The sequence below is a fragment of the Ctenopharyngodon idella genome, chromosome 5, assembly GCF_019924925.1.
Source record: "Ctenopharyngodon idella isolate HZGC_01 chromosome 5, HZGC01, whole genome shotgun sequence".
Lineage (NCBI taxonomy): Eukaryota > Metazoa > Chordata > Actinopteri > Cypriniformes > Xenocyprididae > Ctenopharyngodon > Ctenopharyngodon idella.
Genome location: NC_067224.1, coordinates 38,778,502 through 38,800,585, shown reverse-complemented (window position 1 = coordinate 38,800,585; position 22,084 = coordinate 38,778,502). Strand labels below are relative to the sequence as shown.

At 36.5% G+C, this 22,084-nt stretch overlaps 2 protein-coding genes across 6 annotated transcripts; both read right to left on the bottom strand.

The window, feature by feature from the left end:
- Positions 1 to 1,733: 1,733 nt before the first annotated feature.
- On the bottom strand, positions 1,734 to 6,008 carry LOC127513536 (E3 ubiquitin-protein ligase RNF183). 2 transcript variants are annotated; one of them, XM_051895402.1, is made up of 2 exons: positions 5,466 to 6,008; positions 1,734 to 3,323 (listed from the first exon to the last, which is right to left on the bottom strand). In XM_051895402.1, exon 2 carries the CDS (start codon positions 3,252 to 3,254, stop codon positions 2,679 to 2,681), a length of 576 nt encoding a protein of 191 aa, XP_051751362.1. In that variant the 5' UTR covers positions 3,255 to 3,323; positions 5,466 to 6,008; the 3' UTR covers positions 1,734 to 2,678. The 2 variants fall into 2 exon arrangements, with proteins under 2 accessions (XP_051751362.1, XP_051751363.1); XM_051895403.1 differs by lacking the exon at positions 5,466 to 6,008 and adding an exon at positions 3,910 to 4,638 and having other exon boundaries at positions 1,734 to 3,788.
- A 1,812-nt stretch (positions 6,009 to 7,820) lies between these two features.
- Positions 7,821 to 20,157, bottom strand: wdr31 (WD repeat domain 31). 4 transcript variants are annotated; one of them, XM_051895399.1, is made up of 10 exons: positions 19,912 to 20,157; positions 19,238 to 19,441; positions 19,023 to 19,149; positions 16,944 to 17,018; positions 15,035 to 15,179; positions 14,837 to 14,937; positions 13,572 to 13,639; positions 11,272 to 11,440; positions 10,729 to 10,891; positions 7,821 to 9,582 (listed from the first exon to the last, which is right to left on the bottom strand). In XM_051895399.1, exons 2-10 carry the CDS (start codon positions 19,282 to 19,284, stop codon positions 9,422 to 9,424), a joined length of 1,056 nt encoding a protein of 351 aa, XP_051751359.1. In that variant the 5' UTR covers positions 19,285 to 19,441; positions 19,912 to 20,157; the 3' UTR covers positions 7,821 to 9,421. The 4 variants fall into 4 exon arrangements, with proteins under 4 accessions (XP_051751359.1, XP_051751358.1, XP_051751361.1 ...); XM_051895398.1 differs by having other exon boundaries at positions 19,238 to 19,369; XM_051895401.1 differs by having other exon boundaries at positions 11,272 to 11,413; positions 19,238 to 19,369; positions 19,912 to 20,156.
- Between the last annotated feature and the right edge of the window lie 1,927 nt (positions 20,158 to 22,084).

Here is a 22,084-nt window from a genome sequence, read left to right as displayed (position 1 = left end):
TTTTATCTGAAAAGAGGACTTTCGACCACTGTTCACTGTCCAGTTCTTTTTCTCCTTAGCCCAGGTAAGATGCTTCTGACGTTGTCTCTGGTTCAGAAGTGGCTTGGTAGTCCTTTTCCTGAAGATGTCTGAGTGTGGTGACTCTTGATGCGCTGACTCCGGCTTCATTCTACTCATTGTGAAGCTCTCTTAAGTGTTTGAATTGGCTTTACTTGACAGTATTCTCAAGCTTGCGGTCATCCCTGTTGCTTGTGCACCTTTGCCTACCCAATTTCTTCCTTCCAGTCAACTTTGCATTTAATATGCTTTGATATACACTCTGTAAACAGCCACCCCATTCAGTAATGACCTTCTGTGACTTACTCTCTTTGTGGAGGGTGTCAATGATTGTCTCTGGACCATTGCCAAGTCAGCAGTCTTCCCCATTAGTGTGGTTTCAAAAAACAAAAGATACCCGGAATTTATACTGTAGGGATGGTCATTTAATGAAACTCAAATGTAAATATTCTAATATTTTGAGATACTGGATTTTGGACTTTCATGAGCTGTACGCTCTAATCAACAAATTAAAAAAAAAAAAACTTTTGAAATGTTTTACTTTACATGTAGGGAATCTAGAATATATGAAAGTTTCATTTTTTAAAATAATTTACAATAAAAAAATGAACTTTTTCACGATATTCTAATTATATGACCAGCACCTGTATATATATATATATATATATTTATATATAGCGATTTGTGAAAAAAACTGAGGAGGGATATGAAAAGTTTTTTGTTGTTGTTGTTGTTTGTCTTTTGTTCACAAACCACAGTGCGCTATACTCTTTTTTTGGCAGCTGTTACAGAAACATTTTTACAATAAATCTTCTGATTTAACCTTGAGATTTATAGATTAGACAGCTTTGATCTTTGCACCACTATTTACAATGACAATTTCTGTTAGGAATGCAAAATCAATCGGTAGTTATTGATCTTCTGAACAGAATACCGAGAGACAAACTTCTACATTCAATCGCGTTCGCTCCCATTTATTTTTGATCACAGTGCATGCCTATGCAGCGCGCCGCTGCATTTGCGCGTGCAATTAGTGCGCGCGGCGAGCACAGTATAACAGCTGATTGGACAGTCATGTTCATTTTTCTGAGTTTTACTGACATGGCCTGACATCTCATCTGACCGCAGTTCACTGTTGTTCAACTCAACTTGTCGTCACCTGTACCTTTCCCGCGCTTGTTTGACTTGCGCCTGGCGCTGAGGCGAAGTCGGAATGCGCGTCTGAAAAGTGTCCCGTTTGTTGTGGTCGCAAATAGACAGTTCTATATAAACGCAGCATTTTACTTGGCGATGTTTTAAAGATATTTTTATTTTTGGTATTTTATATGCACTATTGGTGGTTTGTGGAGCATCACTATCCCAAAAAACGGCACTCTTCATGTGATATTTATTAACTATATTAAAGTCACACAGTGAAAGCGTGCACTCTAAATGCGCACCGACACTAGTCTAATCTACAAGACAACATCACGTAGAGAGATGTCAGATCGATTGTGCATCGTTAAAACAACAATTATGATAAAATCGCAGACTAAATATATCGCACACCCCTAGCCTCTTCACAGTAATTATTAATAACATTTGAAATTTTGGTCTGTAGATATTTCTATTTAGACTCTTGTGGCAGTGAAACAGCTCTTTTTGGTGGCATTTTATTTTCTTTCACTTCATGAACTTGTGAATTTACATTATGCATTTAAATTAATAGTACCAACTGCAAAATCATACTGGGGTGGCCAGAGTTTATACAGGGGTGGCCGTGGCCACCACTGGCCACCCCTTGGGGGCGCTCCTGCATGAGGGTGAGTAATTAATGACAGAAATTTTATTTTTGGGTGAACTAACCCTTTAATGGAGAGGGAGTGGTCATGGTGAAACTTCCGAACATTTGGTATCTCTGAAAAGCCCTGAATGTGCTCTTTACAGGACATCCAGACTTAAAATGGTGACATGCAAGGTCAAATTCATTAAAATATAATGTCCTCTACAGAGGACAAAACTCCATAGCTGGTAGTCAGGAGGGAGGGAGAGAGAGAAAGAGTAATGTGAATACAAAAACAGTTCAGTATTCTAAAATGTATGAAAGTATAGTTCTGATTTTATATTTATATATCATAACATATATTACATCATAACATACATTTTAAAATATAACATTTTAAAATATACATTATCAAAAAAACATTTTGGACATTTTAGTACCATAGTCAGTACCATTATCAGTGGAACCTGACTCTACCATATGATATTTTGTAGGATTAATGTTATGAGTGCCTTCTGAAAATCAGAATAATAATAAAAAAATGACCTAAAAGTATCATATGATATATTGTAAAGTAGGCTACCACTGTATTTTCGATAAGGGACGTGAATAAAAAGATACAAGGTGCTATATTGTTTTGCAAATGTACCATGGTAGTAGGCCTGCTAACTAAAGACCATGGTAGCTTCACAGTACTTTTTTCCACAACCACTGTCCCTCTCAGCTGTTAAATACAGCAGTAGTCTTCCAGGATATGAGGGACAGTTTGATTTGCATATGGAAACATTCAGAAATATGCTCATCATGTTGCTTGTTTGTTGTTTATGCCAGTTCAGTTATGTTCAGTGCCAGTGATAATCTAACCCGTACGCCTCAGGATGAGGATGATCGTAATGACGAGAATGACCGTCATTATGGCCACCGTGCTCATTATAAAAGCTTTGCACAGTGGCGTCCGCAGTATGGTGATCACTACAGACCTCTCTCTGGCCGAGCCGCTCTCCCCCTCCTCGCCTGCTGGGTTCCCGACGTCCAGACTTTGGCTGATGTTCTGAGCCGGGGCAGAGCTGGGCACTCTCTTCACCTGCAGTTTGCCTTTGTTGCGATTAAAACGGATGCTGTAGACGTGCTGCATGGCAGCCGGGAGGTAGGACAGCACCGTGGAGTCATTTGCAAGCTTGGGAAGACCCAAGTCTGGTAACGGGGTGTAGGCACGGCACAGCGGGCACTGGATGGTGTTGGGATGGGTAGACTTCACGTTCATCCGCGCAAGACACTCCAGGCAGAAGGTGTGCTTGCATTCCAGTACCTTAGGAGTGTTGAAGACGTTGTTGAACTGGCAGAAACAGATGGCGCACTCCAGATCGGGCGGCTCGCCGCCGTCATCCGCGTCAGGTTTGTAGGGGTCACGGAGATGGTTCGGGTCAGACTCCATGACAAAGGGGGGAGGTGAGGGAGAGGGAAGTCAGAGGGCATCTTCAAGGTCCATGGCAATGTGGCAAGTCTGGAGAAGTACAAGAACAGATTTGTTTCATTAATTTTTCTTTTTGTGTGTGTGTGCTATTATTTTCTACCACTACTCAAAATAAATAAATACATAAAATAAAAACAAAAACCTGGCGTTGTACATTATGAATATTGTTGGCTCTGTGACTAATTGCTTCTGTTCCTATTTTGGTTGTCATTTTGAATAAAAGTGCCTGCTAAATGAATAAAATAAAATAAAATAAAATTAAACCTGGCATTGTACACTACGAATATTGTTGGCTCTTTGACACATTACTTATATTCTTCTTTTGGAAGTTGCTTTGGATGAAAGCGTCTGTAAAATAAAATAAAATAAAATAATAAAATAAAATAAAATAAAAAAATAATAAAATTAAAAATTAAATAATTAAATAAATAAAAAAAATAAATAAAATAAAATAAAATAAAATAAAAAATACAAAATAAAATAAAATAAAATAACCTGGCATTGTACACTACGAATATTGTTGGTTCTTTGGCACATTACTTATATTCTTCTGTTGGAAGTTGCTTTGGATAAATGCATCTGCAAAAAAAAAAAAAAAAAAGTAATAAAATAAAACCTGGCATTGTACACTACGAATATTGTTGGCTCTTTGGCACATTACTTATATTCTTCTTTTGGAAGTTGCTTTGGATAAAAGCATCTGCAAATAAAATAAAATAAAATAAAATAAAATAAAATAAAATAAAATAAAATAAAATAAAATAAAATAAAATAAAATAAAATAAAATAAAATAAAATAAAATAAAATAAAATAAAATAAAATAAAATAAAATAAAATAAAAAAATAAAATAAAATAAAATAAAATAAAACATTGTACACTACGAATATTGTTGGCTCTTTGACACATTACTTACTGTTGGAAGTTGCTTTGGATGAAAGCATCTGCAAAATAATAAAATAATCTTGCTTTGAATTTTGTTGGCTCTATGGTGAATTGCTTATGTTCCTCTATTGTAAGTTGCTTTCAAACTAAACTTTTTTTTTTTTATGATTTATGAGTCCTGCATATGCTCATCATGTGTTTCTGGAAGCTGGTGATCCAGATTCCACACCAGGCTTTTTAACTAGCCAGATCAACTTAGGCTTACGACGCTTTTGGGAAACACAGCCCTGGCTAGCAAGGCTCGCTTGCTCTACCAGCTTCAGTAGAAATAACGTGCTGGTTGACCAAGGTACACATTTGTTCTCTTGACTTCAGATTGCTCCAGAAGGATCATCCTTGTCCCCCATCTATATCTTAAATAAAATGAAATAAACGTAGCACGATTGGTAAACAGACTTGTTGTCGTTCTACCCACGCTGGCCTGTTCTCAATAACAGATTTGCCTTGGAAATGATTATACGTCTCCATCACAGAACAGCTCCAAATATGCAAAGCAGCAGAAGGGTGTCCCATTACTGATACCCATAATGCAGGTAGAAAGGTTTGGGTTACTTCATTAGAGGTCAATTTAGCCTCAACTGATCATAGTTTACATTTATGATGCCAGTATAGTCAAATATGATGCGTTTAAACGAAGCTCAAGGCTTTGGCTTTTAACTACAATTTGTTTCTTATTCTACAGAGATATTCTAATGGATTTGAGATGATTGCTGCATAGTATAAAACGCAAATGGGAGGAAGATAATGTATTGCCTTAATCTATTTGTCATGTCAGTTTGAGCATGTGCACACCAAGCTAAGACACTTTCCAATATCTACATCTTAAATCTTCAAATGATGCACATCTGACTTCAGATAACATACCTGAAATTTATGACTGAAGATGCATAACACATTTGTAGATTTCAAAAACTCCAACATTTTTGTTGGTCTACAAGTTTGATGGCATGATCTCATTTAACCTCCAATTTCAATGGTAGATTAGCCTAATAAAGTGCTAACTTTGAGCTGTATATTTTTGCTCGACTATTATCAAGCATATAAAGCCACTCTTATGTATTAAAATCACCAGCTCTACTTGGTATAAAGGCAGCAGACATAAAAATACACAAATAGGGTGAATTCAGGGTGATTGGGACACTTTTTGCCATTGATATGACTCAGTAAAAGTCTGAATCAACTTGAATTCACCCTATATTACACGATATGTAGATTCACAATTACTCACTCATCTTCTGCAAAGATGTCCCTTCTTTTTTTGAAAAGTTGAGGCTGTAGTTTGCGTCTTTGTCGCCTTTCAGAGAGAATGAGATGTGTCCGTGTCGCTCTCTTTCTCTTTGGACATCTACCACAGCTCTCCTGACATGTTTTACATAGAAAAACAAAAAACAAAACACCAAAAGTCACTCTGCCACTTTTTTTTTTTTTTTTGCTCAGCTTTCTTTCTCAGCCTCTCTCTACCACTGTCCTATAAAGAATGGCAGCATTTGAATATTGGAGCAGCAGGCAGGAGGAAATGCAGTGAGTAGTCAAATGTGGCCGCCAGGAAGATCAGCAGTGTAAACTCTACAATCCTGGCCTAAAAGACAGAGAAACAAAGAGGGAATAGGGAATACATACCTGATCTGAAGACTGAAGTGAAGACTGTGTGCCTAAAAGCGTTCCATCTTTACTCACTGAAAAGCGTATTTTAAAAATAACCTTTTAAGAAAAGCACTGTGACAGTACCATGATGAGAACAGAGACGATTTATGGTATTTTTTTAGTACCGTGGTTGTATCGTTTTAGTATTTTAAAATAATAATCATAATAAATTCATAATAAAAGTGTTTATTTAGTAAAAGTATATATATATATAACCAACTAATTCTGATCAAATAAGATATATTTTAAGTTGTTAATAAATATCATGATACCATCTTTTGATATGGTTTTGAAAAAGTACAGCAAAGATCAAGCTACACGTATTATTCCACAGGTGTTTCCATGTCCTGTTGTGTCTTTATGCAAACAAAGAGCCAAAAAAAGGATTCTCCTCATTGAACTGAAATAATTTATCACGTAACGTGCAAATACATTAAAATTTCCTTCAAACTGATATCTTGACACCACAGAATTTACATAATATTCAAATAAACACATCAGTGTAACCTTTACATCCTTCTGTATCATTAAAACAACATTACACAATACATGACTGTCCTTTCCGCTGTTTGTTCATCAATATGCTGCTAATGTTATATAGTGGCTGAAAAAAGCATTCAGACACTTGCATGAATGTCTTGTCATTGCATAAGACAACAAACGTTGACAAACGTTAAAGGCATAGTTCACTCAAAAATGAAAATTATCCCATGATTTAGGGTCACTTAGGGACATCCTAGGTGTATATGACTATCTTCTTTCAGACAAACACAATCGGTGATATATTTAAAAATATCCTGGCTCTTCCAAGCTTTATAATGACAGTGAATGGGGGGCGTGATTTTGAAGCCCAAAAAAAAAAAAATGCATCCATCCATCATAAAAATAATCCATACGGCTCCAGGGGGTTAATAAAGGCCTTTTGAAGCGAAGTTATGGGTTTTTGTAAGAAAATTATCCATATTTAAAACTTTATTAACTATAATAACTACTTCCGGCAGACTGCCGTAGGCATCGCAAAATCGCGCCCCCCATTCACTGCCATTATAAAGCATGAAAGAGCCAGGATATTTTTAAATGTATCTCCGATTGTCAGTGTTGCCAAGTCCGCGGTTTTCCCACAAAATTGGGCTACTTTAACACTGTTGCCGCAGGTTGTTTTCATGTCCACGGGTTGAAGCGACCCCAAATAACATGATATTTAGCCCCCGCAATGCGAATTTTACCAGAGGAACCCCACCAAAAACGCAGATTTTATTTCCCGGAACACAATTTTTACCGTTTTGGGCTAGTTTTGAGTAGCAATTAGGCAGGTTTTGTTGTGAAAACCTGGTAACCCTGCTGATTGTGTTCATCTGAAAGAAGAAAGTCATATACACCTAGGATGGCTTGAGGGTGAGTAAATCATGGGAAAATTTCCATTTTTGGGTGAACTAATCCTTTAATGTGATGAACTACAACCTGTTTTTTTACACTACATAAAATTAAATAAAAGCTAAATAAAATACCTGATAAAAATGCCTCAGAAATGCAGTTTTGAGAAAAGATCTACACTCTTAAAAATAAAGGTTCCAAAAGGGGGTTTTCACAGCAATGCCATAGAAGAACCATTCTGGGTTCCTCAAAGAACCTTTCAGTGAAAAAGAACCATATTTGGAACATTTGAATAATCTAAAGAACCTTTTGTGCAGTGGAAAGGTTCTATGGATGTCAAAGGTTCTTTATGGAACCATCAATGCCATTAAAGAACCTTTATTTTTCAGAGTGTAGCAACATTTATTTGATATTTTGTATCTGAGGCAGTGACATTCAGGCAGTTTTAAGTGTGACTTAAGTGTAAAAATACTTTGGGACCACTGTGCATTATGCAGAAATAAAACAATACATTAAACAAAAACTCTTTGGTTGATATGTTTGTGAAAAAAAAGTTTCAAAACAATGACAGTTTCTCATTTTTAAATACATATGGAATCAACACTGCCGGTGTTGGCAAGACAGTATTCACTGAAAAAAGCTGCAATATTCTTTTTATTCTAGAACTATAGTACTAAAATTAAAGAAAAAAATATTAAAAACAACAACAACAACAACAACAACAACACACATTGCATCACTGATTTTCATTGACTTTACATTCTCTGTTGTCTGGCCACTTTTTTTGGCCACTCTGCTGTTTTTGTATTTAATTCTCTAAATGGTCACATCAACTCATAAGTGGCCTCAGGAAATACAAGAGCAGACTCTTTACATAAATGTTTAAATGTGTGTGTATGTAACCTCTAGAAGAATATGATTCAGTTTCTGCCTCATGCCAAAACCTGAGTCTGTGTATGTGTAACTGAGAGAGAGAGATAGAGGGAGAGAGAGCCTGAGATTTATTATCTTTCTATGCTACTTTCTGCATGACTTTGGCAGTGAACCATTTTGACCCATTAGCCGTTACCTAGTGCAAATAAAAGGTCTTCAACAGGGGTGTAAAAGTAAAGAGAAATTATACTCAAGGCAGAGTAAGCATATTCCTTTTGTTCTTCTAAATTTTACTCAATTACAGGTCAAAGTATCCTGCCATATATATATGTGGGAACGCATAAAACAATGCTTCATTGTAGTTATGCATTAGAAAAACTAAAAGTAAACATTTTATAGCTTCAAACTGACGAAATCATGAGACTATAAAAACTTAATCATATAATCATATTTTTTTCTTACTAAAGACAAAGGCTGACTCCACACAGTACTTAGTTAAAGCAAAATTTATATTCTGAAACCCGTTTGGTTAAGTTGGCCTATCTTATTTGAGTTAATCCTGCCTATAAATGGTGGTTATAATCCAAATGGATTAATCAGATTCTTGGCAATGTTAAATGTTGTTGTGGTCATATTTCACAATGGAATGGATTTGGACGTTTCAAATAAAAGTTAAGGAAAAAAAAAAGAAAAAAGAAGAATGAAATGATTTTAAACCATGATAATGCAAAATATGTTTGTATTTTGAAGATCTAAATTAAATTCTTGGAAATATAATTTTTTTTCAACAGTAGTCAAAGTAACATACATTTCCTAAAATAATACTTTAGCATTTAATGAAGTACAATTACTCCAGTACTTTACACCCCTGGCCTCAATTAACATATTCAAGCATATTCAGCAGCCACACACACACACACACACACACACACACACACAAACAACAGCACCTATCGGGTAGGGAGTTTTACAGCCACCTAGTCTCTTTCCTTTAGGAAAGTTAATTAAGTTTTTACACTCTTTAATGTTTCATGTGGTCAGGTGATCATGCGCTACATGGCCAAAAACATGTAGACAATGTTTGAACATGGATGCGAACAGATTGCATGGATTCACGCTTGATTTTATGCTTCTGTTAGTAATGGGTGTAGCTGAAATGTCCAAGCTGTTTAGAATAGGGTGTACACATACTTTTTGTCAACGTAGTGTACATTTTAATTTCCAGGAGTTCCAGTTATTAAAGTTGTTTGTTTTAACTTGTCAGTTTGATTTTGCAGGTGGTCCAGATGGAAGTCAGAAGCGAGCCACTTCAGCGAGGCTGGGCACTGCTCCCTGATCCAGATGCAGCTGGTGCAGTCCTGTGTTAAAACTGGCACACAGGAGACTGCTGGAGTCACACGGAGCCAGAGACACCAAAGGTCCTGAACCATCCAATGTTAATGTGTACAAACATGCTGAAGAGAGAATATGGAGGAGACAAGAATCAAACCATGTGGATTTAAAGCTGATGTGACACATTTTTTTGCGATTATCCCGGCCTGACATTTTTAGGAAAAGCTATGTGCATAAATTCTAAAAATGTGCAAAAAAAAAAAAACACGCACTCACGTGAGGTGGATAAATGTTTTATCTGATAAGAAGATGCGCCTAAACTACGATGGAAGCACATTTACTGAATAAATCCCTCGAAGCTCAACAAAAAACTTTTGTGACTTTGCCTCAACACAGCAGACCAATTTCATCGCACAGCATCTCTGTTGGTTTGGTCATTCTGAAAAGCCTGAGCCAAAGTCTGTCATCAAAATGTTTTTTTTTTATTCTCTCCTAGAACTGTCTCACATGATTGCATTCCCAAACACCAGGTACCAAACGTAAGATAACATGACAGCATTTATTGCATTTCATCTGCGAGCTCTGAGACGCAAAAAAAGAGTCACAGTGGCTTCCCCGATTGCAGCAACTTCCATTTTTATTACAGATATTACAGATATTTTGCACCAATTTCCCAGGAAGTAATAAGTTAAAGTTGCAACTTTGGATGCAAACATAGCAAGTGTTATTTATTGATAAAGTGTCTTTTTTTTTTTTTTTTTTGGTATTTGGGAAACAGGGAATCATTTGCATTTAATTTCCACATGTCATCAAAACCTGAAGTTCAAAGCAGCAATTGTTTGAAATATAATTTTTATAAAAATGTCTTAACTGTCACTTTTGATCAATTTAATGCATCCTTTCTGAATAAAAGTATGAATTTCTTAAAAAAAAAAATCCTACTAATCCCAAACTTTTGAACAGTATTGTAATTATATACATTTAAGACTATATATTTATGTATACTATATCATTTTTATTTTCATTACTGAGCTAATTAATATGTGGCATATATTTATTAAATATTTATATTTATTTAAATATATGCCAACCAAAGGAGATGGGCTTCCCCAGCTGAGTTTGCCTCCCCTTAAAAGTTTCATTTTCATCCTTTTACCTAAACATCTTGGCTTCCAAAAACAGGAAACTGGCTTATGAACCCACAAGCCACCTGGTTAATCCTCTTGTGTTTAAAAAACAGAATACAAGTGCATATGTGTGTGTGTTACCTGCAGTGTTCTGATCCCATATTTTTACTGAGCTGTCATACGATGACGACGCCACAAGGGCAGGACACCCGGGACGGGGAGGCACAAACACGCAGCATGCTGTGGTCTGCAGGTGTCCTCTGTATTCGGCCACCTTACAGCCAGGCTGTCTGAGGTCCCACAGCTACACACAAGCATAAACACACAAACATATAAGGGACACTGACAAATAAAGCTTAAAAAAAAAAGTGTTTTTTAAAAAAAATCTATTCAAATCTGATGGAATGCATATTCATGAACAATGTGTTCAAGTTGCATCACCTGACATTTTGGGGGTTTAAGATAGCAAAACATAAAATCATATGTATTATTTAAATGTACTACAAATGAATACAAACTAAATAGGTTTTTATAGAATAAAGTGATGTATGTCATGAATTTGTCAAATTATTTTAAAAGCAAATAATGCACTTGGACACAAAAATATGCACGTCATGTCATTGACCCATAAACTTATGCACATGCACAGCTGTGTCCTGGCAGTATCCGTACACACACACTCACCGTGGCCTCACAACCCTGCCCACCGAAACCGTTGCTGGACGACAGCAGGTGGTAACAGTTGGAGCTGATGTCACAGTGTGTCTGAATGTACTGCTTTGCAGGAAACGTGTTAGTCACCTGCCAGGTACGACTATCCCACACCCTGAGACAGACAGTACACATCAACACACTAACAGAGTAAAGTCAATTTTAGTTATATAGCACTTTTCACACACACATTTTTTCAAAGGTTTACATTAAAATAATGATGTTAAAAGGGGACCTATTATGCAAAATTCACTTTTATATTGTTTTTAAACATTTATTTGTCCGCAGTGTGTGTACACAACCACCCTATTTAGGTAAAAATCCATCCACTCCGTTTGTTATTTTCCTCATAAATCTGAAACAGTGTCTCAAAATAAGCCGTTCAGGAATGTACTCCAATGTGACGTCACATTGAAACAGGCCCCACCCACAACTGGTGACAGAATCTGCCTGATTAGCTTAGCTCCTCCCCTAAGTGAGGTGTACACAGTTTGCCATGTATATCTCCTCGCCAGAGCATTTAACAGCAGCATTTAAGTAAGAAATGTATTCTTATTAAAGCTACTAAAGTTATTTAATCAAGAGCAGTGAGTGATTTTCAGCTTTTCTTATGTTGTTTGATTCATATTAACAGCATATACAGCAGTAGGTACTGTATATTACACTGCTTTCACTTTAATAGACAGATCTAATAAACACATGCAATTTCTTTACTTGCTGTTTACGTTCACAGACATAACCAACTGTTTATGTGAACTTTGTGTGTTTTTGACATAACCTTGTGTGTATTTGACAGTTTAAGCACAATAAGACGCCAAAGAGAAATTAGTTAATAATACTCACGGCACGCGGCGTCTGACAGACAGCTTTCTGTGTGCATGCTTTGGATGTGTATGCTCAGAAAACCATATATCAGAAATTTAAACTGATATGGCTTTAAAACGCATGCAAATAATAAACTTTCATGATGATGAAGAACTGTAATGTCACATAAGTGTGGCTGCGATAGAGATAATCAAAACCAAACAGATGTTTAGTTAGTTTTTGGCAGAGTATCTGAGGCACGAGCTGTACAGCCTCCGTCCTCTTCTGGAAAGCGAGGGTGGAGAGCAGCAGCTGATTTGCATTTAAAGATACAAGATTTTTTCTTCCACTCAAAATGGGCATTTACAACATGGTATAATTAATGACCTGTGAGGTGTTTTGAGCTGAAACTTCACAGACACATTCTGGGGACACCAGAGTCTTATATTACATCTTGTAAAAAGGGGCATAATAGGTCCCCTTTAATGTTTATAATTTCTAAATATCTACATGCCTTATAGTCGTATTTAGCAGATTAGAGCTGTGCGACAATATATGGTTACACTTTATTTCGATGGTCCATTTTAGACATTCTACTAACTATAAGTAACTTTGCGACTTCATGTCAACTAACTCTCATTAGTTTTAGTAGACTGTAGTAGACTGTTAGGTTGGGGTTAAGAGTTAGTATTAGTAGGATTAGTTGACATGTAGTTGCAAAGTTACTTATAGTCAGTTGAATGTCTGTTGACCATCAAAATAAAGAGTTAGCAGATATTAATCAGACAGTCTACTAATACTCTAATGAGAACTAGTTGACATGTAGTTGCAAAATTACTTATAGATAGTAGAATGTCTAAAGTGGACCATCAAAATAAAGTGTTACACAGCATAGTTTACAATATGCGATGATACAAGAAATCAAGCTGTTGAGATCTGCTATATAGTTAGTATATATCACTTTACATGAGTATAATGAAAAGTAATTCTAATGCATTTATTAATCTTAGTTAATGTTAATTTCAACATTTACTAATACATTATTAAAATCAAAAGTTGTATCTGTTAATATTATTTATTAAACATGAACTGGACATAACAATGAACAGTTGTATTTTAATAAATAAACAAAGATTAAAAATACTCTATCAAATGAATAGTCTTTGTTAATTTTAGTTAATGCATTACCTAAATCTAAATAATGGGACTTTATTGTAAATTAACATATATTTTGTAATGAATGGTTGTATTTTAATGATTAACATCAACTAAGATTAAAAATGCTTTATTATTAGTTAATTTTAGTTAATGCATTATAATGTTAATGCTGTGTGATGATACAGTTCACATTTTGCGATGATATAATCACGTAGCTTGTTATTTGTTTAGTAAATATTTCCAGAGAAACGCATCTCTGCAAACAATGACTGTAACATAAAGGATTGTATGACATATCATGATCATCTGACCTGATAGTTTTGTCTTCTGAGGTTTGGACAATAGATGTGCTTCCTGGTACCCAGCACACATGGGTCACCTGAAACAGAGGGCAACAGGACAAGACACATTCATATTCAGTGACTAACAATAATATTAATGCACAAGTAAGGAATAATTGACTCCGGGCCATTGAATTATTAGATAAATAAGTGGTTACCATATCTCAAGACTTGTTCAGATGTTTTATTTCAAGACATTTGTCTGGTTTTTGTCCTTAAAATGCTCTTGTGTGTAGGACTAATTTCTTATGCATCTCATCCCAAACCTCCGTTGCCAATTCCAAAACGTTGTTTGAGAGCTAGTAACGGAGGCTTGAGCCATTGATATCCAGACTAATGCAGTTATTGGAGAGAGTTTGATATGAATAACCTGCTTCTGTGTGTCTCTCAACGGTGGGTAACACTTTATTTTACAGTGCCATAGTTACACGTTACTACATGTACTTACTATAGTTATAACAGTAAATTATGCATAATTACAAGTAACTAACCCTAAACCAAACCCTAACCCTAACTGTAACTCTATAGTAAGTACATGTAGTTAATTACTAGTACTCAGTACTTATTTGAGTAATTACAATGTAACTACAGTACTGTAAAATAAAGTGTAACCCAACGGTGTTCGGCAGCAGCAACTCTACTAATAGTGACGCTGTAAGTTTAACTGCTTCAAAAACAGCGACGTTACTACCTCGCTACTGAGAAACGTCATGTAGTTTTGCAGATGCGAAACTATTTTATTGATTAAGTCACAGGGCAGCGCAGACAACAAGTTTCTGTGCATGCGAATGTTTCCGTCTGTGTGTCTATACTGTATGTGTGTGTTTGTATGGGAGACAGAGCGGGAGAAAGAGTATGTGCTTTCCATAAATAATAAAACATAATTTCGTGAGGAAAACATGACAAATAGTTCTTCATTTTTATCCTATTGTTTGTTCTATTTACTTGCTTGGTCAGTGTCTTTGTGGGTTTTGGTTCATTTGCTGTATTCTGTAAGGACCTTTGAAAATGCTAAAATCATTTGGCAAAGTTATATGGAATTGTAATGCAGTCAAAACCTGCCTGGAACTACTTTAACTGTGCGTTTACTGGAAAATAATTGCACACCTTAGAATGTTCGTCAACCCATCAGAAGCAAGCATTCAACAGCCACATAGTATAAGTAACCACTAATACATGCACAAGAATATTAGAACATAAATATTAGCATATTTCTCAAGACTAGCTTTTCTAACCAGGTTACGTGAGATGGTGTTTCTCTGCAGACATTCTCCTGACTCAATGTCCCAAAGGGACATGGAGTTATCACGAGAGCCCGTGCACAGCTTTGTGCCATCTACAAGACAAAAAAAAGAAAAGAAAAAGACACACATTACAGGATCGTGTTTGAGATTCTGTGGACGCTGCATGTTATCGTTTGAGCGTTTGTTCACCTGGGCTGACCGCTACCCCGTTAACTACGAGTTCATGGCCACAAAACTCCTGGACGGGTTCTGTATCTCGACCCAAATCCCACATCAGCACCGTCTTATCCCGGGACGCACTGAAGATTAAGGAACTTCCTTTAAGACAACACAACTAAAGGAAAACAGAGAGATTTATACTGTACATATATCAAAAACACACTTATTCATTACTTCATCTCTATGTGTGCAAAACATGTAAAGGTACATTATGTAACTTTTTTTGTTCAAAATTAACAAAATTTAAATAACGAGTCAATGCATCATCAGTCCTTCTTAAAAAACGTGTTTTTGTCTTACCCTTATTCATTAAGGTAAGCCTATTATAAGTGTTTATATTTTAGACCAGTCAGAATGGTTTTTGTGGGAAATTGCATACATACAGTACATCACTAGAGTGTGTCTCGTTATATACGTAAATAGAGAAAAGTTGCTCCGGCTACTTTGACGCATGCATGGTGCGAGACATTCAACATTGGCTTGGCTTTTCTGATATGACGAGAACTAAGGGATTTGAAAAGTTGTAAAGGTGACATGGAGAGAGAGTTTTTATTACTCAACAGGTGAGTAAGGTATTTTATTGAACGGATACACTGCCATATGTAGCTCTCTAACAGAGTTCATTGTAAAGCATTATCTATTGTGAAGGCTCATTTCATTATAGTTGTTGTAGCGCTGTGCTGGAATTCATTTATTTTAAGGAAGTACAGTGTCTATTAATGGGTAAAGCTACAGCAATGTCTTCAGATAGTCAGCTTGAGATCCTTTCTAAACTGGTTATACTGTATCTCTTAAAGGAGCTGTACGCGATTTCTCAAATTCGTTGTTGAACACTGTTGATTTTTGAAATCAACCCAAACAAACCCACCCCTCTCTTCATTGCTCCGCCTCCAAAACTCACACTCCAATCCTAACCACCCTGCTTTGAGTCGATCTCGAACCCCAGCCCGATCGCTGCTGGAATGGGAGGTGAATGCACTACTAATGATGCTAAACACTGCATTCTCTAGCGGGCATCAGTGCGCAGTGGTTTACCTGCAAAACTCTCACTATCTGGCCACTGTTACACACGCAATGCGAGAGTGGATGTCTATCACAGCTGACGCGCAACAAAATGCTTCATGAAAAATAAAGCGCAGATGATGAACGAATGACAAGGAAGCACAAAAAAATTAACGTACAGTACACAAGAGTAAATACAAACAAGAGTTTGTTGTTAATCGCCAACAGCACAGCAGCTCCAGACAATCAAAACCCAGTGTTACTTACATGAGAAGGAAAGCCTCCGCGTCTGTTTTCAGGCCTTCCCGCTTAGCTCTCTCCAGCGCTGGAAAGCTTTTCTAATATAAACGCGGGTCCTAAAGCGCTTGCCCAGTCATAACCCTTCATTCCAGTGATATTCTTTTGAGCTCTTTTGTATTGTGTACCATCTCTCATTCTGCAGTTTTTTTGTTTTTGTTTTTTTAAATCTCCCTCTTGCTCATTCTCTCTCCTCGACCGTCATATGCCCCCTAATGCTGATTGGTTAGACGTTTGTTGTTGGTATCGGCCCGACTAACTTCCAAACAGTGTATCTGAAATAATACTGAGTCCACCTTTAAGCTTAGTAGTGAATGTTTTATGAGCAGCAGGATAACCATATTCATCCGCACAGTCACACAGAGCCGAAGCACAACCAAAACAATGTTCTTTGCAAAATGCATACAGTTTTGTTTTTTAACTGCCAAAAGTAGGGCCAAAAGTTACATAGTGTACCTTTTAATAAAATCTGTTGTGTTTATTTTTGTACCACCAATGAAAACTGTTTCAAAACAAGTCAAAGCAGGATCCGGCATTGCTTGTTGAATCTAATTAGAAAGACTTACTGTAGTTTTATTACCTTTGTAATCTCTCTGCTGTGGCCCTGGAATGATTTACACAGTTTTCCAGCTCTCCAGTCATAGACAACAACAGCCTGACCAAAAAACAACACCACAAATCATATTAAAATGCATATTTCAATCAAGCATTGAACATGATATTATTATGATTATTGCCAGTTTATATAAAGCCTTAAATGTGGAGCATGTAATTCCTAGTGGCACCAAACTGAACTGCAAAAGTAGGTAGATTTTTACATGCTTGATGTTAGCATGTTGTCCGATGTTGCTATGATGTTCAGAGTAGTTTAAGCACGTTGCTATGGTGTTCCGGGTGGTTGCTAGGTAGCTGCTTCCCAGTTTTAACACACCCCAGGCAAAAATACTAGCACATCTCTCCTCAACGAGCAGCGTGATTTAAGGAATCATTCATGTCCATTTCACAAACAGTGAGGGACGAGTTACACGCCAAAGTTTAATGTGTACAACTTAATGTCATTATTGCAACATAAACCTAACAGGATGATACAGATCTTCATATTTTTTGTGGTAGCAGTAGCAGTTTTTCAGGACTTTTTGATGAATAGAAAGTTTTCTTTTGTAATAAATGTCTTTATTGTCACTTTTGATCAATTTAAGGTGTCCTTGCTGAATAAAAGTATTCATTTCTTTCAAAGAAAAAAAAAAATCTTACTAAACCCAACCTTTTTAATAGCAGTGTATTTCAATGAAAGATTGATTTGACACATTGTTTTAATATGTGTGAACGAAGAATGTGTAGTCATCATGGGAGACATGAAGCTCTAGCACAGTGCAGGAAATTGAGAAGTCAGGGACAACAGTCAAAATTACAGTTATAATGACAGCCACAATGTCAATATACAAACATATTTGATCACAGACCATGCTTGCTGCCTTTGACCATGCTGCTTTTGACCAATCAGAATCATGTATTCCACAGAGCTGTAATAATCAAGATTTAAAGGTTTGTTCAAGTTACTATGAACAATAAAGCACCAGTAATGATGCTTTACAAACATACCAAGTCCATTCTCAAGTCCATTGAGACCATAAAAAATGTACATAATTTAATGTATGTACTGATAGTAACTTTGGATAGTTCCTATCATTTTAGTTACTTTTGTATTGATAGTAACTAAGAGTAAATTAATAAGAGTTAGTTCATTTTCACTAGTGTTATTTTAGTATTATTTATATATTATTATAGTATTTATTAATTCATTCATTTTTTCAGTTTAAGTTTTAGTACTTTTATTATGATTTTTTTTAATATATATTTCTATTATTCTCTTCTATTATAATTTTAGTTCAGTTTTAGTAATTTTTAGTGCTGTCAAATGATTAATTGTGATTAATCACATCCAAAATAAAAGTTTGTTTTTACATAATATATATGTGTGTGTACTGTGTATAATTATTATGTATGTATTTAAATACACACACACACATGCATGTTATATATTTAAGAAAAATGTGTTACATTTATATATCAAATATTTATATATAATATAAATTATGTAGATGTATTATACAGTAAATACATGGAAATATTTCTTAAATATATAGCCTACATGTATGTGTGTGTATTCAAATATACATAATTATACACAGCACACGCACATATATTATGTATAAACTTTTATTTTGGATAATTTCTTAAATTTCAGTTATTAATATTCTCTAAAAACACTAATTATTATCATCTCAAAGTTGTCATCTAATATTTCTATTTTATTTTATTTCAGTTTTATTTTTAGTTAACAAATACTGTTTTTAATAGTTTAATTTACAATAACACTGACTACATTTATGGCTCACTTTGCTGCAGTTTTATAACACTACCGTGTAATTTAACAGGTTCTTTAAATAAAAACTAAAGATAAAATGCTTTGAAATTCATTCCATTCAATTTTAACTACTTTATTATCAGTCAGCAACATTAACCAGCAGGGCAGAGCAGTAAAGGGTCAATTGTTTTTCCATTGGGTGCTGAAGCAATTACTTCACCTTTGACATCCAACGCCACTACAGTAGTTAATGTCAAAACCTCCCTCCTATTCAATGCTTCTCCAGCTCACCTGGTCATGCCCCCCTGACACGCACAGGTCAGAGGTCAGGCTGACGACACAGTTGATGGCATCCGTGTGAGCGGGTTCATACTGCACTACCTGGGGCACAAGTGCAGTATCCGCCCCCTCTTTGACCCTGTTAAGGTAATAACAACAATACAGCCTCAATGACCATAAACTCATCACAATCATCTGTCAAATCATTATTTCTCATCATATCTCACTTGTAAAGGTCTGAGCGTCGCCGGAACTTGCTCTGTAGTTTCCCCATGTTTGTATGGGCATCCAATCACCTGATATCAGGAAGCCTTTCTCATCTCCCCACGTTGCAAGCCATCTACAGACTCTTTGGGGACCTGTGAGAATTACACGTTTTTTTGTGTTGATGAAGACATCGGTCCGTGGCAACCTCACAAGGGAGCTATTACCTGCCAAGAACAGATGCTGATGTTGTCTCTAGCATAAGCTGGTAATCAGTTATGTATTGGGCTCAGTTATGTATGGGCACAGCTTGCTTCTGAGAGCTACAGGAAGACAGGGAGGGCGACCTGAATCCTATTAAGTGCATTAGTTCCTCATCGCATTAGGTAACAAGAAAGATGCAATATGGCAATATTTGGCCAAACCAATATCTCCAGTGGACATTTTCTGCAATAAACCTTCATATGAAATGAAACAGCTAACGTATATACACACGTTCATATTTAGGTGTAAATATATAGGTGCCACCGTGCCAGTGCAAAATGAATTGCTCTTTTGAAGGCAAACCAGCAAGTACTGCATGACATACATGCAACATCGTTTGATATTAGCCCCTGCTTCTACTATTAAACTACATCAGACACACGTTGACGCATATTAAATTCAGTTAAGTTCGCGAGAACAAAACAAAACTTACTGTCCCAAGCCTTAAGACGCTTATTCGGGTATCCCAATCAGTGTGCCAGTGTTATCGTGAACGGCTCGCATGTGTGTGTGATGTCGGAGCTGTTTGAAAGTACGTGAACGAAGGATTTATCGCGCATCGTGATCCCTTTCGGCTCTGAATCTTCCGCGGCTCCTCGAGCACAGCTTCTCAATCTCCATGGCATGAGCGACGCTTTCGCTGTTACCAGGCGCACGGAGATCACGTGAGCGCACAGGGGGCGGGGCTTCAGGTCACATGGATTTTCTGGATAAAATCAAACCATTAATTTATATACAACAGAGAAAACAATAAAACAAACAGAAAACAAAACAAAAAATGAATAAATCAAACAAAATAATAATATTATTACAACATTGTACTATTATTATTATTTTACAGGGGAAATATCTCTTAGAAATATCATATAACTGTTACATAAATTCTTTTTCAACAACAAAGATGTATTCAAAGCTTTACAGTTGTTCTTTATAGAAATTAAAGAATCAAAAGGATTCATTGGAAAGCTCAAGACATTATGCTCTGAATGGGGAAAAAATGTTTAGGCACAAAATATCTGTAAATGTCATGCTAAAAAGTAAATCAGACTCATTTTGCCTCATTATGTGCCCCCTATTCAGAATATATTTTTTAAATTAATATTTAAAAATCCCAAAAATGGCAATATGTTGTGCACTGATGTACACAAATCTTTTACTCTACAGTTTTATGTTTTCAATATAGGCCATTTTTGTCTAAACCAGTAGCGTACTACCAAGTGAGATATATATATATATGTATGTGTGTGTGTGAGTTTGTGTATGTATGTACAGTATATATACACCAATCAGGCATAACATTATGACCACCGACAGGTGAAGTGAATAACACTGATTATCTCTTCATCACGGCACCTGTTAGTGGGTGGGATATATTAGGCAGCAAGTGAACATTTTGTTCTTAAAGTTGATGTGTTAGAAGCAGGAAAAATGGGCAAGCGTAAGGATTTGAGCGAGTTTGACAAGGGCCAAATTGTGATGGCTAGACGATGGGATCAGAGCATCTCCAAAACTGCAGCTCTTGTGGGGTGTTCCCGGTATGCAGTGGTCAGTATCTATCAAAAGTGGTTCAAGGAAGGAACAGTGGTGACCATGACCCTGTCATTGATGCATGAGGGGAGCGAAGGCTGGCCCACGGAGCAATGGAAGAAGGTGGCCTGGTCTGATGAATCATGCGTGTGCGTCACTTACCTGGGGAACACATGGCACCAGGATGCACTATGGGAAGAAGGCAGGCCGGCGGAGGAGGTGTGATGCTTTGAGCAATGTTCTGCTGGGAAACCTTGGGTCCTGCCATCCATGTGGATGTTACTTTGACACGTACCACCTACCTAAGCATTGTTGCAGACCATGTACACCCTTTCATGCAAACGGTATTCCCTGGTGGCTCTGGCCTCTTTCAGCAGGATAATGCGCCCTGACGCAAAGCAAAAATGGTTCAAGGATGGTTTGAGGAGCATAACAACGAGTTTGAGGTGTTGACTTGGCCTCCAAATTCCCCAGATCTCAATCCAATCGAGCATCTGTGGGATGTGCTGAACAAACAAGTCCGATCCATGGAGGCTCCACCTCGCAACTTACAGGACTTAAAGGATCTGCTGCTGACATCTTGGTGCCAGATACCACAGCACACCTTCAGGGGTCTAGTGGAGTCCATGCCTCGATGGGTCAGGGCTGTTTTGGCAGCAAAAGGGGGACCAACACTATATTAGGAAGGTGGTCATAATGTTATGCCTGATCAGCGTGTGTTTTTATATATATATATATATATATATATATATATATATATATATATATATATATATATATACACACACACACACACATCACTGAACAGTTTAGAGTCTAAATAGTGGTTAGGCATTAGGATCTGCTACTGAAGATTTGAGTTTGGTGATGCAACACAACCTTTTCTTCTGTCACAAGCATTTCAGATAATCATTTATTGACCTATATAACATAAGCCTACCCACTACCATGCCTTTATATGAAATATAGACTTTAAATGCCCACTTAATATGATGACACTGGTATGATCAGAGCCTTCCAAACTGGTTCAGTTCTCTATAAATCAGAAAGAGGCTTATGGGCTCTGCAGGTCACTTGAC

Coding starts and splice junctions, on each gene's coding strand:
- LOC127513536 (XM_051895402.1), bottom strand. CDS start 3,254: ATGGAGTCTGACCCGAACCATCTCCGTGACCCCTACAAACCTGACGCG.
- wdr31 (XM_051895399.1), bottom strand. CDS start 19,284: ATGGGGAAACTACAGAGCAAGTTCCGGCGACGCTCAGACCTTTACAA. Junction 14,938..15,034: donor CGGGGTAGCGGTCAGCCCAG/GTGAACAAACGC, acceptor TTTGTCTTGTAG/ATGGCACAAAGCTGTGCACG. Junction 10,892..11,271: donor GGCAGGGTTGTGAGGCCACG/GTGAGTGTGTGT, acceptor GCTTGTGTGTAG/CTGTGGGACCTCAGACAGCC.